Below are 25,393 nucleotides of genomic sequence, written 5' to 3' on the forward strand. Positions count from 1 at the left end.
CGAATATGGAGTAATTCTTACACGTGAACGTTTGCCTTAGCACGCTGACAGACCACTACCAGCGTCGACTATGCCTCTAGTTTTTTACTGCCTATGTGAATGGCGGCTTCCTACTCTGTTATCGAGGTCTGGTTTTATCCAAATTTAGGGCTACAGCTTAGTGATCTGCCCTAAGCAGTTTAGAATTTGTCCTGCTCTAAGTATTTTTACAGCTGCCCGATTTGGCAGATACACAGCAAAATGCTTGAAATGTTATGACTGTGATGGCAACTAGGCTTAAAATGTTTTTTTTTTTAAACTACATGGATTAAATTTATTGAAAATAGGGCAGTTCATCAACAAAGGAATTAACCTCATGCAGTTCCTGTCAGCACTTTTCCGTCCAATTATATCCCTCTTTACTCAAATGCTGACTACAAATCAGCACTGAAAATTGGGTCCATATGTACCTCTGATTAATTATTTGTTGCTTATTTCAAAATGGTAATAACATAATCTGTGAAGATGCCACCTGTCACAGATTTTGTACAGAATGAACGTTGTTCCAACGTAACTAACACAGAGAGAGTTCCTGTTGTGATAAAGATGTGATTTGTTGGACCGTGTATTACGAGGGTATGCGCTGCAAGCAAATCTGTTACACCAAGGAGCAAGCACTTGCTCACAAGTTGCACCCACTTAGAGGTCCTATATGGGAGAGATGCTTTTCCTACCATTGCATTGGTTGGCCAAATATTGGCTGAATAGGACATTTGTCTGCCAGTTGCAATGCAGGATGTATAACTAATTCTAAAGACAAGCACTGATGGTATCATGCAGTTTTGGCTATTATTATTTAATATCTGTCCCTCTGCTTGCCATGGTCATCTTGTTTGCTGTCATCTGGATCTTTGTGTAGGCATGGCGATCAGTTCTTTGCAAACACAACTGTTGCACGTACGTTGTCTCAGTGTTCCAAATGTACAGGATTTTACAAACGTACAGGATTTCTGTCTATACCAAGCACAGGGTGAGGTATTTCTGTTTATACCAAGAACAGAACTAGGTATTTATATCTATACCAAGCACAGGGTGTAGTATTTCTATCTATACCAAGGTATATGTCAACCTACAGTCTGAAGTATTTATGTCTACTAAGCACATATTAAGGTATTTCTTTCTATATCAAGCACAGGGAGAGGTATTTCTATCTATGCAAAGCACAGTTTGGGGTATTTGCATATATACTAAGCACAGGTTTCCTTAGCTTTTCTCTTTATCTCCTGTTCACATTTTTGAGGTTCAGCAGACCTCCACAGAAAGCTGGAATAGGCTGTGTTTAATGTTCAGCTCATACACACCAGGCTTTTGCTGTGAAAGGCATTTGCTGGATGAGCTCCTCCCTATTTAAAGTGTCAGCTCAGGTTCCGCACTGCTTTGTGGATCAGCGTGCATTTTATACTCTTCTCATTGACATTAGTGCAATTTGGCTAACTCCTTACTTCAAAGCGCGTTTTCTTATAGTAGTTCTGAAATGCTACTGGAACACAACCGTTTTGTGGTTGTGAGATTCTGGCAAAAGATGAAGGATTTTAAATGGGGAAAACCAGGATCTGCACCGTTCTGGTTGAAACTTCTTCTGAAGTTTGGCGTGGGTTTTACCTTCTCTTGCTTATTGACGCAAACCAATCCTCAAAGGGAAACTAAAGCAGACTTCCGGCAATGACAAAAATGCCTTTCTAGATTGGCCATAACATACTTTTATCTGCTGAGCAGTCTTGGTTGAATTGCATCCTCAGCATTCTGTTTCTGCCTATTGCGTAATTGTGTAAGCAGGTTTCTTTACAGGTTTTTTTTTTTCTATTGTCATGAGTGGGATTTTCCCCCCTACTTACTCAGTGGTGTTGTATTCAGCCCAGTCAAAGAAATTTGATATCCCATCTCCCTCAATATTGACCAAGCTCATGCTTCAGTCTTGTAATAGCGTAGTGACCACAAATGCTTTTCCGATTGCTGTTGACATGCAATCGCCGTCACTGTACGTGAACAGTGATTGGCCGGTTCCTCAAAGCTGTGTGGGCCCAGATTGTTCTCCCCCTTGCACCCCAAAGCTGAGGAGAAAATGATGGCTGATGAGTGCAGTTGGCATGCTTGCCGTAGGCATGTATTTATTTATAGATCAGTCTACAAGGCTGGCGGTTGGGTCTGTTGTGGCTTGCGTCCATGATTGGCCTCTGGTTGTTGTTGTTTCCCCCCCCCCCCCCAGGAGAGAGCTACGTGTGCGGGTCTGTGGAGGCCTTCAAGAAGCTGGAATACACCAAGAACGTCAACCCCAACTGGTCGGTCAACGTGAAGACCCTGGCGGCGGCCCGGGGCCCCCCCTCCCTCGGCAGCGCCAAGGCCGGCCCCTCGGAGACCCGGGAGAGCAAGGACTTCATCCGGCCCAAGCTGGTCACCATCATCCGCAGCGGCGTCAAGCCGCGCAAGGCCGTGCGCGTCCTGCTCAACAGGAAGACCGCCCACTCCTTCGAGCAGGTGCTCACCGACATCACCGACGCCATCAAGCTCGACTCCGGCGTGGTCAAGAGGCTCTACACCGTCGACGGAAAGCAGGTAGGGGCGGGGGGGGGGCCTTACACCTGCGTCTTTCCTGGAGGGGTAGGACCTTTCCCCAAGTTCCCGCCCTTCTCTTTTGGGTCTTTGATTTCAGAATATCCTGTTTTTGTTTCGCGCATTGTTGTGGTCATCATTTTGCCTGAGCTAACCATTTGGGAATATCTGTCATGCACGAGAACTAGTATACTGTCATTTGGCAGACAGTTATTGTGTAAGACTGAAATCGTTGGGTTTGTTGACGGACTGGTCTTGGATGTTGTTTTAATGATTTAAAGATCGGAGGCCGATGTATTGGTTTATAATGTGTCGGATGGATTAAGCCTCGACTGGCCTGAGTGGCTGGGTGTTGCCTGCATATGAGAAAACGAGCCTGCTGATTGATCAAATGCCAGCATTAATGTGAAATGCCGTGGAAAAAAGAAACTGCACGAACAAGATCGAAATTCCTGGCCGCTTCTTCGCTCTTCGCTTCCGCTTCCAGTGTTGTCTTGCAGGCACGCCCGCAAATTCTCAGCACGTACTGCATTATCAAAGTCCCGCTTCAGCCTCCAATCTCTAATATGACTGCATCGATATGGAACAAGCAAAGACTCTCCTGCTTTCAGAATATAAATGATATACTTGTCCGGGGGTGGAGATTGAGGGGTCACTCACTCCTTTGTTAAAGCAGTGTCATTTCCTTGTGAAGTGGTGCTCTGTAATGGCCTGTAGTGGCACATTATCTACCAATTAACTGGCCAATTATTGTTTTGGTGTGTGTGCTACGGCCCCATTAGCGATCACATGATTACAATTCGTTTTTTTTTTGCGAACTTTGCGGGTTCTCTACCTCCCGTCCTGCCACTGGATTCTCAAGTGTGAAAATGAAAGGGAGAATTTCCGTCGAGACCCGTTTAGTCTTTTCCTGTAAAGAACTGAGCGTTTTCATCGATGAGGGAGTCCGCTGTGGTCTGCGGTTAGCGTGTTCCGCTAAAGTGCTATAGCCCCTGAGCACAACGATGTGCAGCGTGGCCCAGAATTAAAACCTAACCGAGCTCATGCCGGCTGTACCCTGGAGCATCATGGGAGATCCTCAAAACTGACACTGCAGCTCAAATACACCAAACTACACGTAGGGTGGAAACATAGGTCCTGACATTCTCTGCTTACCCAGGATCTTGTGTGACTCACTCAATGATCAGTTAATCGATCGTTAATAGAGGTTTGCTGAGTGTATAAAGACGTGCCCTTGTCGATGATGTAATCGCCGTGTCGATGAGAAGTGACGTCCATTGGAGAAGACGAGGGAAGAACGTGGCGCTGGTCCATTATCCACCTCATTTTTATTTATTTTTTTGTTTGTTTTTTTTTTCCAAACGCTGCAGTAATAACTCTGGAGTTTATTTTCTCATTTTCAAACGCAGCAACGAAATCAATATCTCGGCGGTGAAAATGTAAGCATTTTCGCACCCCTCGCCTTGCACGGGGGGGGGAGACGAGACTCGTCAGAGTCGTCTGTTTGCACTGATGTCATCCTCCCTCCCGTCCCGTCTGAGAGAGAGAGAGAGAGGTGTGTGTTTAAAAAAAAAAAAAAAAGTGGGTGCGGAGGCAATGGCCCTCTTCGTCTACGTCTGTGCGTGCGCCGCTGCTCCAGACGGGCGCCTGAAATAGAAGCGGGCTTCTCCTCTTCCTCACTCCTCCCGCCTCCTCTCGGCTGTCTGTCGCAGCTCTCCCGCGCCCTCCCCCGGGACCGCCTCCGAGCCCGCCGCCGCACCAACATCAGACACGCGGAATTCGGCAGCGCCCCTGTAAAAAAAAAAAAACCTAGGGAAGCCCATCATCGCTTTTGAAATGAAAAAGCCGCCAAGGTGCGCAGTGCGGGGGAAAGTTAATTGTTTGTCACGGTCTCTCTGAAGTGGTCCTGCCTGAGAGTTGGCGATCCAGCTCCTTGTGCTCGCCGCGCTCGACGCCAGTTTCCCTGTGTCTGCCTTCCTCCTCCAAATCATCCCCCTTTCTTTGCTCTTCTTCTTGCACAATGGTGTGTCTCTCTCTAAACCTGGATTGTTCTGAGCTCATTCTGGTGTAGCTAGACGTGGGTAGATAGTCGGGTACAGTGCAGTGCCAAGCTCAATGTGGCACACCCTCAACAGACTGGTAGCTAATTTATTGTTTTGATTTTACCTTGATTTCAAACCATTATTTGCATTAACGAGATTCTTTTCTTCCTCTTGACCAATTTAAATGCTTTTTTACATTTCCTGAACAATGGGTTTATTTCATATATAGTTTTTCAGTGTAAAGTTTCACATTTGGACTGGTTTGGAATTGATATTGTCTTTTACAGCATCAGTTTTGTATTAGCCTGACGACTGGAATTAATGCTATTTTGCAGTTTGATAGTCTGAAAGTCCAGCCATATATGTACCCGCAAGGATATGTAAAATATTGAAGGCTTGTCGCATGATTAACCCGCTTATGGACTGGCTATATAGGTTCACTAAAATCTCCAGCTGGGCTACTTAAAGTCTTTCCTCCTGTTCATTCAGCTAAACTTACCATCCACTTTTTCCCAAATTATGAGCTTTTAGTTCCTCATCTGTTGGTGAACAGATTGTCATTCGCACACCAGAGTCCCTGAAACTGCCCAGATCTTGCATCTGCTCAGAAAATCTGTTGTCAGTCTTTACTCAAGCTTCAACCGAGTATAGATGCCCAAACAGCATCATAATTTAGGTGTTATTCCTCTGAATCTGAATGTATTTTTCGATCTAGGAAGATTCTGTTTTTTAGTGCCATTCTTGATTTCATTTTTAGTTGAAATAGATGATTGGTCTGATAATGTGTCCAGCATTTGACTTCACATACCAGTAATATTAAAGACACATCACTCAATTATTTGTGAAATTACATTTTTACTTAATGTATACTATAATTTGTACAGGAAAATGTATAATAATAATAAGTAATATATAATATATTGCAGAATATACCAGTTATTGCTGTTTGTATTGGTTGGATGTACATTACATTACTAGCAGACGCTCTTATCCTGAATGACTTGCTCAGCTATTTTATTTATATATATATATATATGTTTTTGCATTTTTAGAGCTGGGTATATACTGAAATAATCGAGGTTGAGTGCAACGGCAGTGTCCTACCTGGAAATGGAAGCTGCATCTTTTAGGCTGTGAGCCCAGCTCCTTACCCATTATATCCTGCTGCTGCCCTTGCATATATTCTGAATCTGCATTACGGTATCATTTTCAGAGGATGACTAATTTGTTTTGTGGAGTGAGGAGCACTCAGGGCATATAGTGCTTGTCCCTGATGGAGTGTCTCTGGACCATGCGGCCAGCTCTCTCGCTGAGAGCACAGGCCCTGTTATTTACTCTTCCCCCTGCTGGTGCCAGCGTGGAGGAGGGCAGCTGCGTTCTTATTGGCTGTGTTCTGCCGGGCGTACTGTCATGTGACGGAGCGTCACTGTTCTTTAACGTCTCCCAGCTCTTCCCAGGTTGTTGACCAGGTGCTGCCCCTTCATGGGCTGCATACCAAAATACTTCACCCCTCCCCAAACACCTTCCCCCCCCCCCTCCCCCAATTACAGCCATTTGGCAGAATCCATTTGCACATCCTTCACTGTCCCGTCAGCTCTTTAAAAAATAAAAAATGGAAAAAAAACCTGAAAAGAGAGAGAGTGTTGCATCGCAGAGTCGGGCCTGAGTTTTGTGGTCATGTGTGAACGCACTGGGTCTAGAACAGAGCTGTTAATTCATCCTCATTGAAGTTCTAATAGGAGCTGTTGTCAGGTGAGTTCATTATCAGATAGGTCGGTCAGGATGTAAAGTCCGAAGAGCGGTGAGAAGTTATGCAAGCTCTTTTCATCACTTACATTCAGCCAATGCTCTTTTCCAGAGAGACTTGTGCAATGTAGGGGGAACATTTACTTGATTTATATGAACAGTAGTGCCCGACCTGGCAAGCGGCACTCCCAGAACAGCGTGTGCACACGCAACACAACAGTAGCGCTAATGCAAATGAACCGTGCTAGCCAAGGAACCCGATTATAAATCCTCAACGTAAACGAGGCGACATCCGTAACCAGCCCTGCGACGAAATTGTAAAGCCATAAATATCCTGCCAGGGGGAGGTGACCTTTCCGCAAAGGCCAGCTGAGCGGCGGAGTTTTAGAGATGGTCTGAGGCCTTCCGCCACACCCCCAGCTGGCACCTCAACGGCCTCATGCCACCGTGGGAGAGGGGGCGGAGCCAAAGAGGGCAGCGTTAGTGTCGTCTGCCTCGCCCAATGCACGCCCAACCCAGGGAGGGGTGGCTTCCATGGAAGTAGTACCCCCCCCCCCCGCCCCCCCACACACCGTACCCCTCCATGCCAACTGCTTTTCTCTTGGTCTATGGTTGGGTTTATAAGGGAGCAGGCTTGGTTCATATTTCTCCTCCCTCAGCACTCGTTCCTTTGTCTCAGAGAGGAAAGAGGTGATGCAATCAACCGCATCAGATAAAATCCTTGGGGGGGGGGGGGGAATGGCAAAATTAATTGAAAAGTGGAAAAGTGGGTTTCTGGAACTCGTACAAGGATCCCCACAGCGCCGTCCTGCACAGTTAGCCCGGGAAATGAGGGTGGGGAGGGCAGACTGAGCCTTGATTCATCTTTATTTCCTCATTCAACAGCAGGCTTATCACTGATTGCACCAGGAGAAGGCAGTGAGCTGCATGGTGTCGTTGGAAATGGGGATCTGCACCCTTTTCTGGTCCCGGGAACCCCACCTGGCTCAAAGGCATCCAGTGGACCCCCCCTCATAAAGTTAAAAGGTGGTATTTGAAAAATATCAAGTCTGACCAGGGGCCCCGTACAGTAATTTGAAGGAACCCCAGGGGTCTATGGTCCCCCTGATGATAACCCACCGTTTAAACCATCGAAGCTCTGCAGACTGAGTCCTGCCGCACATGCGAGACTTGTCCTACACCTGAGATCTGCCCTACACCTGAGACACATGAGGTCCACCGTGCTGGAGCGAGGCTGTCTGTCTGTGTCTATAAATACCTGCAGCCTTATGTTTTTACAGACGCCAATTTTAGTGCACTGGAGCCCCAGGCAGGGAAGTGCAAAGCTTTTCAGTAATTAATGCACAGCTTTGCCTTAATGCATCCACGCAGTAAACCTTGATTGGAAATTCAATGAACACATTCTCCACTTTAATTAAAATTATAATGATTCCGATATCAAGTGAGTTGTCAGAAAGAAGGTGGCTTGTGTTCTCTATGAAATGCCAAAAGAACTGTGTGGAAAGTAGGAGGGAAAGGTGAGATGGAACTGAATGAGCTCTGAAGAACACTGACTGAAAATAGGTTCCAAAAAACGTACTCTATAAAGGGTTAATATTTTTTGTTACTCAGTTTCATTTCACTTCTTCACCTAGTTGCTATTTATAGACTGTCTTCCCTTCTTTATTTGTGCCTTTTTTTCAAAGAAAAAGGGAGTTCTCTCTCTCTGTCTCTCACACACACTCCCCACCTTCTTTCTTTTTTTCTTGGCCGGTTTCTATGGCGATGTGGTTGCCCGAGCCGGTTGCCTAGCGACGGCCCCTGCAGTAGCGCTGTGCAGCAGTGATGTCACTCAGGTTTGTAGTGGAGGGAATCGGGGCCTGGTGCAGGGCTGTGGGGCTGTAGGGCCCCTCGGTCGTGTTGCTGGGAAGCGGCTTTGGGGCCCTGGGCTTGGGGCCCTGCGCTTGGGGCCCTGTGCTTGGGGCCCTGTGCTGGGGGCCTTGGGCTGGAGGCCCAGGCTGCCATTATCCAGTAAGCTGCTGCTGGCTGCACCGACAGCCTGGACGCAGATGTCATTCACACTTCATCCAAAATGGCTGGCTGGGTTTTCCGACGGTAAACTGAGTGCACTGCTTATGCTGATGGACGCTCGTGTACTGATGAAGAAGGCCACGTGAAACCGCTCCTCCTCGGGCTGTGTGTATGTTTGAATTGTTACATATATTGACACTGTTGACACCGCACTGCCACTATATATTGGCAGGTTCATTGACATGGATGTATAACATTGTTTTTGTTAAGTGACTGTGCCGCAATGTGAAAAATTTTCTGGGCGCGCTCCCTGCATTGCTAAATGGGCTGGATGAATTCTCTTCCTGGGCGCGTACTTGTCACCGTTGGCAGGCTGGCGTCTGAAGCGTTGGCCTGCTTGCGGTCACGCAGTGACTCCATATGCCCTCGGACGCTGAAGCGCCCCCCGCTGTCAGATAACTGCTGCCTTCATGGCCGTTTTATCACCTGTTTAACGGGCATACCGACCTGCCCTCTCTGCCCCGAGTGGGTGAGGGATCAGGTATGCGTTTTTAGGAGTAGTTAAAACTAAATTTTAAAAGAAGTACTCTCTGGGGGGAAAACCTGCTCCAGCCATGTCTGTGTAACTCTAGCTGCTTTTGTGGAGTCTCCTCTGAAACTGTGCCTGTGGCTCTAGCTGTCTGGGCCAAGTCTCTTTGGAAAAGAGAGTAATAATATTTGAACATGACCACCTGGTAAAAGAGAAGGGCAAACAAACAAACACCGTTCCACGTTTTTTGCCTTGATGTTGCTCCTCTGGTAGATTCCCTGGGCCTGAGATTTTATTATTTTTTTGTCAATTTGTTGTGCCTTGATTGGCTGCTGTCCCGCTGTGAAGTGGCAGGTTGTGCTTTGCCCATAGTTCACTTCCCTGACCTGGGAACCCCGGAGACCACACCCTGCCTTACCCTGGCAGGGGTCCAGCTGTCACTCCCACCTGTCTTGAGTGACAGGGGCAGCTGCGGAGCCTGGTAAGTGGAGTGACAGGCTGTACGGACTCCCACGAGCTGCAGAGTGCTGAGTCACGGGGGCCGTGCGGAGCTAGGGGGAGGAGCCTGGAGCCGCCGTGGCGACCGGCCGGATGAGACTGGCCCACGTGGGAGAGCCAGAGGGCTCTTTGGAGCTGGGATGGGCTTGAGTGGCTCTAAATAGAATTCCTGCACGGTGGAGTGCTCTCTCACTCTCTCGCACTTTCTCTCGCCCTCTCTCTCACTCACTTGCTCTCTCGAACTTTCTCTTGCTCTCTCACTCTCTCGCTCTCTCTCCTCTCCTCCGCTTCTCTTTCTCTCTCTGCATTCTCTCCTCTCTTCTCTCTCCCTTTTTCTCGTTCTGATCTCGCTCTCCCCGACTCCCTCTCCCTCTTCCACTGTCTCGCGCCATCTCATGGAGGTGTTTGCCTAAGGCATTCCCATGCCCCCCCTCTGTGGTGGAGTCAGCTAGCTAATTTTCTCATGAACACCTGGAACCTTCTGTCTGATGAGTCCGTGCCGCACCTTGAATCAGGCGTCAGTGTTCAGCTGAGGACAGATTCAGGGCTGTGGGCTTCCTCTGTCTGCATGTTATTATGCATCAGTGGGAATTTAAACTCTCACTGATTGGCTCTTGTATTGAATTCGGGGGTTAGCGCCCCTGGTTCTGCTGAATACAGTGAGTCGGGCTGCTGTGCTTAGCCGCCCCCCTTCACCATCCTGCTCAGCGTGCTCCGTTTCTGCTCTCCAGGAAGCACTTGAGCCGCCTCCTCTGACGGACCACAGATGCCAGCTCTCAGACTCAGCCCGTTGTCCTCTCTGTGACCTTGACTTTGCCATTAATTGGTGACACAGGCCTGGGCTGTCCCGCACAAATCAATCTCCATTTTCTGGATCGCAGATCACCCGGAAGGGACATTTGTGTCACAGGGGGCTCTGATGCATTTCGGATTTGCTCTGATCTGCTTTCTCGCACCCCTCCTCTCTTGGCAGGAAGCTGTCATTTGGCATTCATCAATTTTTTATTTATTTATTTATTTATTTATTTTTAATCTTCTCCATTTCCACCTGGTAACACCAGGGGAAAAACGCCTCTGCTCTACAGTCAAAGGAAAACCGGTTGCGTAGCCCGCTAGCGTCCTTCTGAGGCATAGCAACGGCTCATCGCCACGACGATAGACAGGCTTTAGAGTCTCATTTCACTGGAGGCTTTGTGTCTGTCTCATACAATCCTGCCTGGTTTCCTCATTAAAAGCACGTATTTCTGAGAGGAAGAGAGTGTATTTCTGAGAGGAAGAGAGTGTATTTCTGAGAGGAAGAGAGTGTATTTCTGAGAGGAAGAGAGTGTATTTCTGAGAGGAAGAGAGTGTATTTCTGAGAGGAAGAGAGTGTATTGCTGAGAGGAATGGAGTGCATTGCTGAGAGGAATGGAGTGCATTGCTGAGAGGAATGGAGTGCATTGCTGAGAGGAATGGAGTGCATTGCTGAGAGGAATGGAGTGTATAGTGTATTTCTGAGAGGAATAGAGTAGCGAATATATCTGAGCGGATGATGCAGTAGTGCGAGTCATTGTGGCATGCTGAGGGATGGTGCACTGGTCATCGCTCACGCGAGAGATCAGGTGCAAGTACATTGTGGGGTGAGGCATTCTAGGCTTCGCTTCTGGGCGAGTCGCTGAGTTCCTCATGAGGATAGGCAGGCACCGCTGCTGAGAGGAATGGAGTGCATTGCTGAGAGGAATAGAGTATTATGGAGAGGAATAGAATGTATTGCTGAGAGGAATGGAGTGTATTGCTGAGAGGAACGGAGTGTATTTCTGAGCGGAATGGAGTGTATTTCTGAGCGGAATGGAGTGTATTTCAGAGAGGAAAGGAGTGTATTTCTGAGAGGAATGGAGTGTATTTCAGAGCGGAACGGAGTGTGTTTCTGAGCGGAACGGAGTGTATTTCTGTGAGGAACGGAGTGTATTTCTGAGAGGGATAGTGTATTTCAGAGAGGAAAGGAGTGTATTTCAGAGAGGAATGGAGTGTATTTCAGAGCGGAACGGAGTGTGTTTCTGAGAGGGATAGTGTATTTCTGAGAGGAATGGAGTGTCACCGCTCCGCGGGTCCCGGGCGCAGTGTAATTACAGCCTTCCTTCGGGCCCCGGTCCCGCTGACGTCTCCCTCCCCCTCTCCTAATGAGCCCTCTTAGCGCCTAGCGCACCGCGGCCTGTAGCATCAGCGTCGGGCTAGTGCTGGAACTGTAATTGCTGTTTACCTCCTTCCCCGCCTCGCAGGGTAGGCCTGTGTCTGTTTTCAGCGCGAACGCAGCCCACACTTAGGAGCACCGTTAAACACCCCCCCGCTGCCTCCCCCCCCCCCCCCCGTTCCGCAGTCATGTGAGCCCCGTTCAGCTGCAACGTCATTTTCCCGCTCGAATGCAAATAATCGGGTTTTCCTTTTCCTGCCGCTGCAGTGTGTGCACTTGTGTTCCAAGCACAGTGATGCCTGCCTGTCATCACTGGTGAGATGAGCATTAAATGTTTGTTTTGGGGGGAGGGGAGTGGGGGGGGTGGAAATTCCTCAGGCTGATTATACACTGCTGGCTTATTTGTGGTTTAGTGGATGTCCTGCCCAGCCGTGTATGAAGAAAGCTCTCTGTCCTGTGAGAGAAAAGCTTCTGAAGTCTCTGGAGTAAAAGGCACTGCCTTGGAGGAGGTTTGACGGAAGATCTGCTCAGTCAGAAAGAAAGCTGAAGGCTTTTTTTTTTATTTAATAAAGTATAAATAAAGTGGCTCGCAAATGCATGAATCATCATTTGTGCTGGCTCTGCAGGGCACTGGGACGTACTCTGGATGAATTGCTGCTGTAGGCCGGTTTCTGACGAGCTCGTCACCCTGAGCGCTCCATGTATATTTTTCTATTGATTCTTTTTTTTTTTTTTTCCGAGCTGATGTAAGCTTCCCACCGTTTTCCTCGGGCTTAAGTGCAGTCTTGCTGATGTAAGAGCAGGCTCTTGTGAAGAGCGTGTTTCTGAATGGACTGTAGGAGGGCTGAAGGAGAGCTGTAGCTGGGCGGCAGTGTAGTATAATGGGTAAGGAGTTGGTCTTGTAATCTAAAGGTCACAGGGTCTATTCGCGTGTAGGACACTGCAGTTGTACCCTTGAGCAAGATTCTTAACCTGCATTGCTTCAATATATGTCCATCTGTATAAATGGATACAATGTAAAAAATACTGTGTAAGTCTCTGTGGATAAGAGCGCCTGCTAAATGCCTGTAATGTAATGAAGGGGTTCAGCGAGCTCCTGATCTTCACCGCTCAGAATCTGAGGACTGAGTCCTGGTTGCTCTGAGAACATGCCAATACCTTCCCTGCGGTTTATTTAGCATTAGTCTCTCTGCAGTTATTCATGGCTCACTGAAAGCACTGCACAGTCGGGTCAGAAACGGTTTTCTGTCAGGTATGAAAAACCTGTTGAGTGGTAGTCGGTCGTAAATGTCTGGGGGGCAATGAAGCAGAGTGCACTGCTATCCAGATACTCTGTGGTTGGAAGGAAACCAAAATTGATTTACGTTTTTGGAATTTCATACTGAGATGAGGCCCACCGCCCTGTGGTAGTGATAACTGATACTTTAATTCTTATTTAGGAATTTTGCCCTCCTGAACAACCGTAGCCACTGTAAAGACGAGCAGAGCATGCACACATGCGTGCACACACACACACACACACACACACAAACATGCGCACACAAACACGCTCACTCTCTCTCTCTCTCACACACACACACACACACACACACACATGCACACATAAACACGCTCACGCTCACACACACACACACACACACACACACACAAACATGCGCACACAGACACACACACACACAAACATGCACACACACGCTCACACACACATACACACACACACACACACGTTCACCCGAACAGGCCCATGGAGCCTCTGTCCTCTGTGACGAGTGATAAACGGAGGTGATAATTTCCCAGCATTACCATCATTTCCCGCTCGGTAGCCACGGAGACGGAAACGCGTGCTTCCGCGCGCACTCTGGCCCTCGTGCCCGAGCCAGCGGTGCTCTGGCCTTCCGCACAGATTCAGTTCTAAGTGAGCCGGGCCTTATCTGATCCCACGGCCTGATCCGTGTGCACGGAGAACAGACTCGCCCTTGTGACCGATACGCTTCGGGACGGGCGGGTACACACTGGCTGGGTAAACCGTGCGAACCCCCTGACACTGTCCCGGATGAGCGCTTCTGCTTCTCCCTTGTTTGCCTTTCTCCTGTGGCTCTGTGAGATAAGGCTTGTCCCTCTGCTGTTCCGAATGGAGGTGCAGTCCATTACCCTTTTCCCATTTAGGAAGCACAACCCGCCACCCCCCCCCTCCCCCGGTGGTTTTGGCATACCGTGGGAGATATCCCACAACGCAACAGCGGAAGGTCAGTAATAATGAATGGCTGCCTCAGGAGGATCAGGCTTTAAAAACTCTCAATAATGAATGACTGTGCTGGCATGCTCTCCCATTTTAAACTGGTTCTGAATTTCTCCAAGCCCCCCCTGTACCGCAGTAATGTGAGAGGGGTCAAGGCCCAAGGTAGTCTGTTTGGCAGGAGCCAAAAGCCTCTGAATGAGCACTCTGTCTTTGACACGTTGAAAACAATAGTCTGAATCTGTCCACGTCACCTAATGTCAATACTGAATTAGTGTAATTTGATAATCGGAAAATGATAGAATTCTGTGATGCATCAAATTATGATTTATGCAGACATTACCATGGAGACTGTCTGTCTGTTTTTTTTCTGTTAAGTTCCCCTACATTACTGTCTCTTCAATGTGGAAACGGCTTTAGTGCTGCAGAACTGGAGGGATTCAGCACCACGGACAGCTCCTACCAAGCTGCTTTAGCTGCTTTTCTCGGGGCTGTTCTGTGCAGTGAGATCTCATCTCCCTGCAGCTGCTGCTTAGTTATTCTCTCCTGAACTAGAAACCGATAATCCTGACTGATCAGTGTGTTCCAGGTAGCCCTGGAACAGAGAGATAATGTGAGAGAGAGAGGGAATAATGTGTATGAGAGAGAGAGAATGTGAGAGGGAGAGAATGTGTGACAGAGAAAATGAGAGAATTAGAGTGATAGCTACACCCAGATCAGCTGTGTCACTGAGGAGAGAAAAATCAATATAGGGCCAGGAGGCTGCAGTGGGCCTGTTCTCTCTCTCTGTCTCTGTCTCTCTCTCGCTTCCTCTCACCCTGTTCAGTTCCTCTCCCTCTCCCTCCCCCCTCCTCTCTTCTGTATCTTCTGCTGTGTTTCTCACATCACAGACAGAGCTGCAGATTTGTGGCACGGTGGAGTGTTTGTGCTCTGAGCAAATGCCTCTGCCAGGATTGTTCTGTTTAACATTTATTATTTATTACAGTGAAAATGAGGAGGAAACCGTTTGGAAAGAAAAAAAGGGCAGGGCATGCCTTCCAAAAAAAAATAGGTTTGTCTTGCTGTCGTCTGGTCTCCTTGGTAACCGGCCCGTGCCCCTCCCCTTCTGAAAATGGCTCTCTCGTGGTCATGGCTGGAGGAGCTGGTCATAGCCGTCATGTTTATTGAGTTGACATTTTGTGGATTGTTTTTTTCTATGCGTATTTAAAATTGATTTAACCCGAAGAGACCAAACAATACTTCTGTTGTTCTTAAGAGCTCAGGTTTCCAACTGACCACTCTGTCAGCTAATAGCACATTTTAGTGCTCTCCTCATCTTACAATTTTTTGTATTTTGGTTTTTTTCTGGTCTTCGTGGGTTTGTGCTTCTCACTCCAAACTTCTGTCAGTTTGGGCATGTGCTGTCCTTCAAATTGTGTGATGTCATCTACCCCTTCTTTCTCTGAGCTCATAAGGACGTTGAGCAGGAGGTCTCTTCATGTGTATCTTCTGCAGGTGGGCTGCAGGTGACCAGTTGATCAGTGGGTTTTTTTTCCGGTGGACATAAATGCCCTACAAACTGGCAACCCTCTCTGCTCTGGTGATGCTAAGCCCAATTATGTGCTGCCCTGTGGAGCTGCCAGCCGAAGCCAGTGCTAGCATGGTGTGGATTTGATACCAGGACATGGGGCCTCTCCACAACACTAGAGCATTGTCTTTAAAAGGATGAGCCACCCAGCTTTGTATAGCCTACCTCTAGATGCACACTGTTCATCATTGAAAATGTTTAATATAGGTTGTGCCTCTCTGCAGAACTTCCACAACAATGGAAGCTCCCCATTGCATCGCTGAAAGCGATTGGCTGCAACCTCGACTGGCTGCATTTTTATTTTTGTTTTTTCTTTTCTTTTCTTTTACATTCTCATCTCTTGTTCTCGCTGCTCTCACTCCAGGGAATTTTCTGGACAGGAACGGAAGGCTTTGTTCTCCACTGTGTGCTGTGTTTTTTTTTTTTTTTTAGTGCGCCATTTTATCTCCAGGTCATGTGTGGGGAGGCGCAGGTAGATCTATTTTTATGCGCCAGACGGTCTGTCTGACGGTCAGATACAGACTCTAGTTATCACCTCCTGCTACTTTAGCTTTCTGAAACCTGATTGCATTCTTCAAACTGCAGAAACTACCGATTCTGTGATCTCGCATTGGATTGTTTCTTTGTTGGCTTTTAATTTGAGCGCGCGAACAGCGCAAGGACAGCGCGAGAAAGCGGTGTGCGGTGAATGAGATTAAATATTGAGCGTTCCACATGGAACGCTTAAGAGCTGGAAAATGAGCTCCCGCCTTCATCGCTGGCTCACCCTGCACTTACCGATGGTCCTGCGACCTCAAGGTCTCTGTTCACCTTAATTTCATATGTTTGATTAAATGAATCCTGGCTGCGCGTCACTTAACATCAGGTCAATGCCCCGAAAGCATGCATTTTAATAGTATTCCTGGTATTTTTTCTTTTGAAACTGTGAAGTTGAAGAGTCCGATGTCTCAGTTCTCAGTGTTGAGCGTGATTTGTTTTTCATGCTTCCTTTCTGGATGCCTATAATGGTGCTAATTTTAGTCTGACGGCGTGTTACGCAACAAGTGAAGCTGTCCAAGGCACTTCGGCTGATTGGCAGGGTGGAGTGGGTGGTTCTTGTCTCTTGCTTGTGAGGCTGCTTCTCACATTTTCTTCGCTGTTTTCACACACCTGTTTTAAAACCGTCCTCCTTCTCCCTCCACGGTGACCCTCATAGCCCGGATGTCTTGGGTTCGAGCCATAGTTATGCCATTCACCAGCTGTGACTGGCAATGTAGTATAATGGGTAAGGAAGCAAGGTACTCAACCTGCATTACGTCAAGGTACTTAACCTTCAGTATAAATCCAGCTGCATGATATAGCTGGGTGTAATGTAAATGGATGCAATGTAAATGCTATGTAGTGTAAATTGCTCTGGATTAGAGCGTTTGCTAAATGCCTGTAATGCAATGTGGCCAGGACTCAGCAGTGAATGTGCATGGTTGTCTTTGTTTGGTCAGTGAGTTGGAGTCTTCTGATTGGTGCGTTATTCTCCTGGTGTGGCAGTAGGGATTGTAGATGCAGCAGTTGTGTATGGCTGGTTTTGTTTGGTCAGTGAGACAGAGGCCTCTGATTGGTGCATTCTCTCACGGTGTGGGAGTAGAGATTGTAGTTCCAGCAGTTGTGCGTGGCTGGTTTTGTTTGGTCAGTGAGACGGAGGCCTCTGATTGGTGCGTTCTCTTCCGGTGTGGCAGTTGGGATGGTGGTTACTGTGGTGCTGCGGTGAGTGTGGTCTTCCTTTCGCAGGGGCAGACTGCAGTGCAGTGACTCTCAGGCCCAGGTGCAGTTTGAAATTGGTGAGGATAAAGGAGGGAGGGGGTAGGATGGTGGGGGGCGTGAGTTGTAAAAATAGCCAGCCACCCCTAGATTATGAATCTCTTGTATGTTTGTCCTAGTTTCAGCCGAGGTGAGGCATAGAAGGTGCATTTGCTGTGCTTTGTGTAGCAAACGGGCCAAGCGTCGCTACAGAGCAGTGGCCCTTTAATAAGGACGAGTGGGAGGGGTGGAAATCGCTCCTCCCATTTTACCCCTCAGAGGTGAGGCCTCTGAGGGGTAAACCCGCAGACTTGATATTCCTTCAGCCAGGGCCTGCTGTGCTCCAAATGAATCACTTTTTTTTTTTTTTTTTTTTAACCTGGAAACTCCCTCAAAATTTCAAAATAAAAGCCTCCAGGAACTTCAGCCTCCCGTGTGTCCAGTAATGAGGCAGATCTAATTCCCGCTGAGGTTTTGCTTTGACGCGCTACACGTGCGGACAGCCCCATGCGCAGAAGCGTGTGCCTGTCAGACCGGCTCCACGGTTACAGCGACTCACACGCGCACGCACCCGGTGCCGAGCGGCACGCTGGAGAGGGGAGCGAGCCGGATTCATAATTCACAATCACCGGCTTGCGCTGTAGAGATTTAATGCCGCTGACAAACCGCCTCATTAGTTATGGAGCGGGGGGGAGGCGGGGCGGGGCGGGCCCGATGCGGGACGTTTCGCCAGGCGATGCTGCATCACCAGTGTCGCCCGCGTGGCTGTTTCTGACCCCGTCTGTTCGAGCGGTGGCCGCTTGCCAGGAGCCGCCACTTCAAACTGACCTGAATGGAGCGGTGGCTCCTTTTAATGCCCGGAGCTGAAATACAGCATGTTGTCAAAGCCCTGCTATGGGAGAACTGTACCACCCGTACCCCGCAGAACCCCTGTCTGCCTTCTGTGTGTGAATAACGGTCGAACGGGCTTGTCTGGAGATTGAATGAGCTGGGTGAATGTGATGTTGCTCTGCATATGATTCATGGCTGGGCTGGGCTGGGCTTGGCTTGGGCTGGGGACAGGGGTGGGGACGGGGGTGGGGATGGGGGCAGGGACGGGGGGTGGGAGCAGGGATGGGGGGCGGGGGCAGGGATGGGGGGTGGGACCAGGGGGGGGGCGGGGGCAGGGACGGGAGTCGGGGGGGTGTTTGTGAGTTGGGCGTTCGTCACACACTTTCTCTAATTAGATGATGAATTTGGTGGTGGCGCCTGGCGCTCTGACTGCAGAGGCATTCCTGTCACCAGCGTTCACAGTAACTCAGCCTGGGAGAAACGAACCCACAAGAGCTGTGAAGAGCTGTGGGTCTCCTCTGCTGACGCGTCTTTCATAAGTGCCTGGATTAAGCGTATCTTGGTGGGGAATATGTCACAAGCGTGATTTATTTACATCTGGGAGGTTTGTGGGAATGAGCTCAAATGAGAGGCGCAGATACTGCTACATCATCATTCTGTGCCGCTACGTTACGTTACATTGCGTTACTCTCCAGAGCCACGACCACTTGTTTCTCTTCCCTCTGTCTCCTGAGATAGGCTGATTGTCTCTTTTGATATACTTCTGTGCTTTCAGTGTACCTTCAACCTCTGACACCCTGTGAGGAAAGTGGGTAAAGAATGAAGCAAAGCAGAGAGTGCGGGCTTCCAATCCCACCTGCAGTATTCTGGTTACGCCCACAATGCTTATTTATATCAATCAGCCACTGCCCTCCTGTGGTTGAGGGAGGAAGTGCAGCTCGGTTTGAAACCCTCCATGGGCTGTAATGAGTAATGAGAAATTCTTGTTTCCCCCTTTATTCTCTTATGCTCTACTTTTAAATTTTATGATTTTACTGTATACATTCTATGGATAAAGGTTAGTGTGTAGGAATGCCTGAGATCAGATTTAGGAAATACTTAAGGTCGAAATGTATACTGAGAGAAGGTTTTTTGGGAATTTGACTGTGACACTGCAGTCAACCACCCTACGCTTTTGAAAAGTGTGTGGGATTTTTAATGACCACAAAGAATCTCTGGATTTCTGAAGATTTGGTACAGAGGCCCATCCACCCCACTAACAGCAGTAACTGAATTTTCCTCCCGGGAACCAAGTAGCAACGAAGTCCTACCCTGCTTTTCTTGATCAGTTTGACATGTGAAGGTTAAATGGTGGCGTGTGGCTGCCTGCAAAATGCCAAATGTGTTTGTAATTGCAGCATCATAAATTGGTATTCTATATTCTATGGTGACTGTTTATGGGGAACAAGGGACACGGGTAATTTGATGACCCATTGATAGTCTTAAGTGTCCCAACCCATTTGTAGTTCTTTGTGTGAACTCTAGATGGTGTTTGAGAAAACAATTGTGTTCATGTAATTTGTCAATTGTCCACTAGATGGCAGTAGGCACAAAAACTGAGCTCAAACTCAAACCTATCTGCTGCATGTGTCTTCCTTTTATATGTCCCTTATTGCTTTAGTAAAGATATTGCTTTATTAAAAGGCCATTTTTCAACTTCAAATAATAATGACTTTAATGGCTATACACTGAGTATAACCCTGTTGTAGTAAATGTACACTGTAATGGAGAATTATGTTCTGTTTCTACAGGCTTTCCCCCCCCCTCCCCACCCACAATATTTTTTATTAGTGTTCATTTCCGCAACCTGCGCTATCGATTCAGAAGAGTGCAGATCATGTGCTTTCCTCCAGAGCTTGTGATACCAGCCACTGCTTGTTATCTCCCCACAGTTTGGGGGTTACATCACAAGCATTTAGCAGACCCCCTTATCCAGAGCAACTTTATCATCATTTTTACACAGCATCCATTTACAGCCGAACGTTTACTGAAGCAATGCAGGTTAAGCACCTTGCTCAGGGATACTACAGCAGTGCCCTAACCAGGTGTTGGACCTGCAACCTTTAGGTCAGGAGCCCAGTTCTCCAGCCGCACAGGCTCCCACGGGCATGAATTGGAGGACGATGCTTGCAGTGCAGCTCAGACTTCTGTACGCCCCATCAATCAGCGGGGGGGGGGTCGCTGCTGCGCGGTGAAATTACATTACATTACAGGCATTTAGCAGACGCTCTTATCCAGAGCGACTTACACAACTTTTACTTAGCACTTTACATTGTATCCATTTATACAGCTGGATATATACTGAAGCAATGCAGGTTAAGTACCTTGCTCAAGGGTACAACGGCAGTGTCCTTACCCGGGATTCGAACCTGCGACCTTTCGGTTACAAGCCCAGTTCCTTACCCACTGCGAAATGGCATCGTCCTACCCGACTGAAACCCTCCCGTCGCTGGGAGACTCTAGAGCCGGTCATGCATCGCCATGCCGACCACGGTCACACACGCACCGGCTCGGTCCGAATCTGAGACCGCTCCGCTTTTTCACCAGGCTTCCGCTTGGTAACCCTCCAGTGACCCAGACCTGGGTCAAATAACGTATTTGTTTTGGATTCAAATGCTTTTCTGTGCTCTATTGATCTTGCCTGGTTATAATTGAGCCTGCCAATATGACCAGAAGGTGGGGTTTGCATTTTTTCCAGAGTAATTCATTCATTGGTGCTAATACACCAGACAAGATCAGTAAAAGCGTAGAAAAGTATTTGAATGCGTATTTGACCCAGGTCTGCCAGTGACTGATGAAAAAAGAAATATGCAGTGGATGGAATGCGGTGTGTTTAATATATTGGATCCAGAGCATGGAAGGAAATCAGCCACAAAGCCATTCACACATCAATAAGAGCTGAAGAGACACTGAGAGATGTACCCCTAATCAGCAAGGGGATCCAGAATCTGGCTTTATTATCCCATTTCCTGTATTTTATTAGCTGGCTGACACCCTCCCTTTTTGATAAGAGACAGAGAGTGCAGGCGAAAATTGCTTTTTTGCTCCGGATGATTTTTTGAGATGACAATGCACCGCAGACGATAAGATGTGCTGGGTTTTTTTCCGTTTATTAGAATTATTATTTTTCACTGTTCGCACTGGTTTTCCGTAAGCGGCAGCTCCATTGAGATTGCAGTCATCGGATTCAACAGGGTGTACGAGTGCGATGGAGTGCATAATGCCCACTAACCCCTGTGTTTCTGGGATGAGACATTTCAAGCCGAAAGTATAAAGTACCTATTGGCCAACGTGCCGGGTTCCACTTTAACAGAAAATGGCGGTATGCTCTGGTTAGCAATTCATCGTCTTTTGCTACTGCTAGATGTTTTACTTTCCTGTCGGCAGACCTCAGTCTTGAAATATTAACTTTAGTCTGGCCTTCGTAGAGAGGCCTTGTGATGTAGGATAGTCTTCCCCTTACAGGCTGTGATGAACAGGACCAAATCTTTCTGTAATGTTTTGCTGTTTTGTCTGCAGCCAATTTAACTGCTTTCATAAACATAACACGCACGTCACTGATTTAACTATCCTTGGATCTTTTTTATTGAAATTATTTATCCCTTAATTTGTTTATCAATATGCTTTGGTTTCTTGATGCTAGGTGACGTGATATTCGATGTAATATTGAATTGGCCAGGTGTCATTGGTTTATGCATGTAATCTTAGGTGTAGCAAATTTAATTAGGAAAATGTCCCGGAAACATAAACTACATAAGCCCCCGAACTTAATTCATATTAACATAACTACATACAGAACCAAATTTGGCACCAACTCCTGTTTGCTGTTCTACTGTTCTTATGCTTCAAAATCAGGTGTCTGTGAATAAGGAAAAATGTCTAAATAGGCTACAAATCACCAGTGATTAGGTGGAAATATGTGTAGTAACTTTACACAGAATCCGTACTGTGTGATGTGTGCACAGGGTCTATGGGAAGAGTATAATCTGTGCAGAGGCTGATATATTTCTGTGCTCCTCATTTCGATACATGTATCCATTCTTATAACTCATAAAACACGTATTTAGTAAAATACCTTGTGCTTTTTATACAACCTTAAGTACTGTGCAGTGTTTTATTTGCATTCGGCAAATTTATTGGTTGGAAAAATTGCTATCACCAAATGTTTTCTCAATGTTACCGGAACATTTTATCAGTGTTACAACGATGCCACCACATGACCACAACATTGTGAGACCGTTTTGTGTTGGCTGGGACAACAGCCAATAAGAGTAAAGGGTTCACATGGTAGTTCACACACTTTCTGTTCTGTACTTTGATTGGATGCAACAGTGGTATTTTTTAGAATAAATTGTACGCAAGCCTTTCAGATTAATGGTATGAGGGGGGGGAAAAACTATATTACTGCAATTTGAATGCATAGCAAATGAGACCCTTTGGGTGGAATAATTTTGATGGTTTCTGGTTGAGGAAAGAGGCCATCTTAAGTTCTCATCCATCTTGCTGACACCGTCTCTGGCAGGTCGGTCTGTCACGCTACCCTGAATGTGCTTCAGGACATGTCTTATGTAACAGCTGTGCAACTCGCCGTGTGAAGAGAACATTCGTTTCATTTATTTGCTCACAAAAAGCAAGGATTCCCTGTTGAAGAAGACAATGAGAGGGTACAGACTGTGTGTGGGGTTGTTTTTTTCCAGTAATTCTTTTTTGAGAGGTGCTTTTACTAAAGGACAGAGTTGAATACTAACAGCCAATGGGGATCCTAATAAACTAAACTAAACTAATACCATGGTTTAGTTTCCAATTCCTATGTTTTCTGTAATTTAGATTTTGCCACTACTGTAAAACATTATCATCATTTATTATGAATCACAACGTTGTATTTGATTTATTGAATTTGTTTGCCATGATATGCTAAATGACTCTGCCATGATAAAGTTATGGATTTTAAAATGATTTGCATGTATTAAGCTTTGTTTGTAAATATCAAGTAAAAAAATGCCAATACAGAATGTCACTGGGCTCATTCAGTTAATGTATGCTCTCTCATGTGCAGCCTCAGCCCTAAGTCTAATGATAAATCAAATATGGATTTTTTTTTGTCTATTAAAATGAAGTAAAAATGGCCTAAATATCACCAATTCAATAAAAGAAACACAAGGAGATCTGGTTGAGCTTGTTTATATTTTTAAAAAATTGGCTTCACTGAATAAAATGGCAAAATACCTAAGTCTATTGTGTTAGGCGCCAAGATTTGGGGAAAAACTTTTTGGGTCATTGAGCACTGAAGCTTGTCCTTTATTCCTTTCCATCGCTGAACATAACCCTAAACTTGCCACTTACGGTCTTCCTAGCATTAACCCCAAACCCAATTCTAGCCCTAAGCCTAATGATAGGCTTTGTGGAATTTTATTCTATTAAAACAGATTAAAAACAGCCTAAATGTTATCAATTCAACCATGTAATTACACGGAAATATGGTTGAAGTCATTTATTAAAAATAATAAAAATCGATGAGGGGGACTCCCCTTGTGTGTGCTGAACTTTGCGTGTTCTCGGAGAGCTTGTTGTGGGAGATCTCATTACCCATAATCCCTTCCCTCAGGTCAGAGAGGCCTGATGGCGCTCGGGCTGAGCATAATCCCTCCCCAGCGTGGGTCCCGTGCAGGCTGCTGGCGTAAACTGAGACGAGGTAAATCGGGTTCGAGTCCCCCTTTCCTCCACTCCCACCTCGTCTCCTCCGTCGCCCCAGAAACCGATCTTTGTGTCCTGTAGCATGTGCTTACAGACGGGAACTGCGTGATGAGATCCCTTCTGCCAGCCCGTCTGGACTGCGTGTGCGTTATTGGAGATGTCACGGTGACAATTTGAAGAGCATGAACTCAAACTGCTTTCTAATGTGAAAAATCCATTAAGGTCCATTGAGCGGGACCCTACCCTGTGCTGGGTGGGTTTGTCCAGGTTATTGTGTGGCTGGTGGCCATTGTCCAATTTGCCAAAGTCTGCATCACTGCCCCCCCTCATCACACTACACTCTGTACTAATGGTCATGACGGAGAATCTCTGTGTGAGGGGGCAAGGTATGGCTGCTGACAACCTCGCCTCCTTCCCTGCAGTTGATCCATGGGCTTTATGTGAGAATGAAGGAGTAATTAGCAATCAGAAAACATCTTTTGTTTCCTGCAGAGAGCTGGCCAGTGGGTTTTATGCCACATTATTCTTCCTTTGAGATGTCCGTCTTTTCTTTCACACAGCTGATGCATCTGCAGTGTCCTCCTCTGTGTGAAAGGAACTCTTTTAACCATCAATATTGCCTTGATATCTCACGCCGTTTGATACATCTCTATGGCATCAAAAAGAATTTTGGAATTTTAGATTTTTTTTTTTGTTGCATCACAATTGGAAAGGCGGTGTTCTGACACCTGGTTCTTCCCTTTGATGTCCGGGGTCCTCTGTCTCTTCCTGCGGTGGGGCCTGACCCCTTGCCAGCTGCCTGTGAGCTCAGGTTGGAGATCCCGTTTGGTTTTTAAGCACAGGGCTGTGGGCCTCTATGGAAGACCATGTACGGTTCTCCCTGGAGAACTAACAGCTGGAGAGAGGAAGAGAAGTGTGGGGGGGAAAATTAAGGGCCGTTTCCAATCGTCTGTGTGTCCCATGGAGGCAATTTTGGCAGCCTGTGCCCCTGAGGGTGACATTGAGGGCAGTAGTAGCAGGTTACACTTTGAGGTCTGTTTCCCACTGGTGCCCAATTACTGTCATATCTAAGTGTGCACAAGCCATTTCTTTCATGAAATGATGGTACCAGTTTTCTCAATTTTTAAAAAGTCTCCCTGATTTAGGAACTGCTACTCGCCATGTCTCTCGGTACTCTCAGTACTCCGTCTGTTCGCTCTCGGTTCGCACATTCGCTGAGCACCGCAGGGGGCTTTTACTCTGAAATGTAAATCGAACTACCTCAAGATGGTCTGCAAGAATGTGATGGTGCGGATCTCCTGGCTGACGACGTGTAGAAAGGCCAAGGACAAGTTATTCTCGATCTAACGCAGTATTTGTGACTGTAGAGTTTAAGCTTGTCAGATCAAGCGAGTGGGCTGAAGTTCTTTATCCTGTTGTCAGGTAGGCCTAAACCTTCATGGTACCAGAGGTCTGGTTCACAGCAGTCTTCCTTCAAAGTATCCACTTCCTGATGTGGGGCCGAGTTGGATTGTGTTCGCTGTGTCAAGTGTCTAATTCAAGGTCGCCGAGCTAAATCGATCAATTTAAGCCACTGATTGCACAGTTCCTTCACCTTCCCTGGTTCCTCGGGTCTATATTGGCCGCTGATTTTCTAAATGAAAACAAAAACCTGTAATGTTCCCTGGCT

General features: G+C 47.1%; 1 protein-coding gene across 6 annotated transcripts in view; it reads left to right on the plus strand.

Moving 5' to 3' along the window:
- dclk1b (doublecortin-like kinase 1b) overlaps nucleotides 1-25,393 on the plus strand; it is a 74,761-nt gene that overhangs the window by 2,553 nt on the left and 46,815 nt on the right. For all 6 annotated transcript variants that reach the window (XM_064302201.1, XM_064302202.1, XM_064302204.1 and 3 more), the window contains exon 3: nucleotides 2,246-2,592. In XM_064302201.1, coding sequence (XP_064158271.1) covers nucleotides 2,246-2,592 — 347 coding nt within the window. The remainder of the gene's footprint in view (nucleotides 1-2,245; nucleotides 2,593-25,393) is intronic.

This window comes from Anguilla rostrata, chromosome 12 (assembly GCF_018555375.3).
Source record: "Anguilla rostrata isolate EN2019 chromosome 12, ASM1855537v3, whole genome shotgun sequence".
In the NCBI taxonomy this organism is placed as follows: domain Eukaryota; kingdom Metazoa; phylum Chordata; class Actinopteri; order Anguilliformes; family Anguillidae; genus Anguilla; species Anguilla rostrata.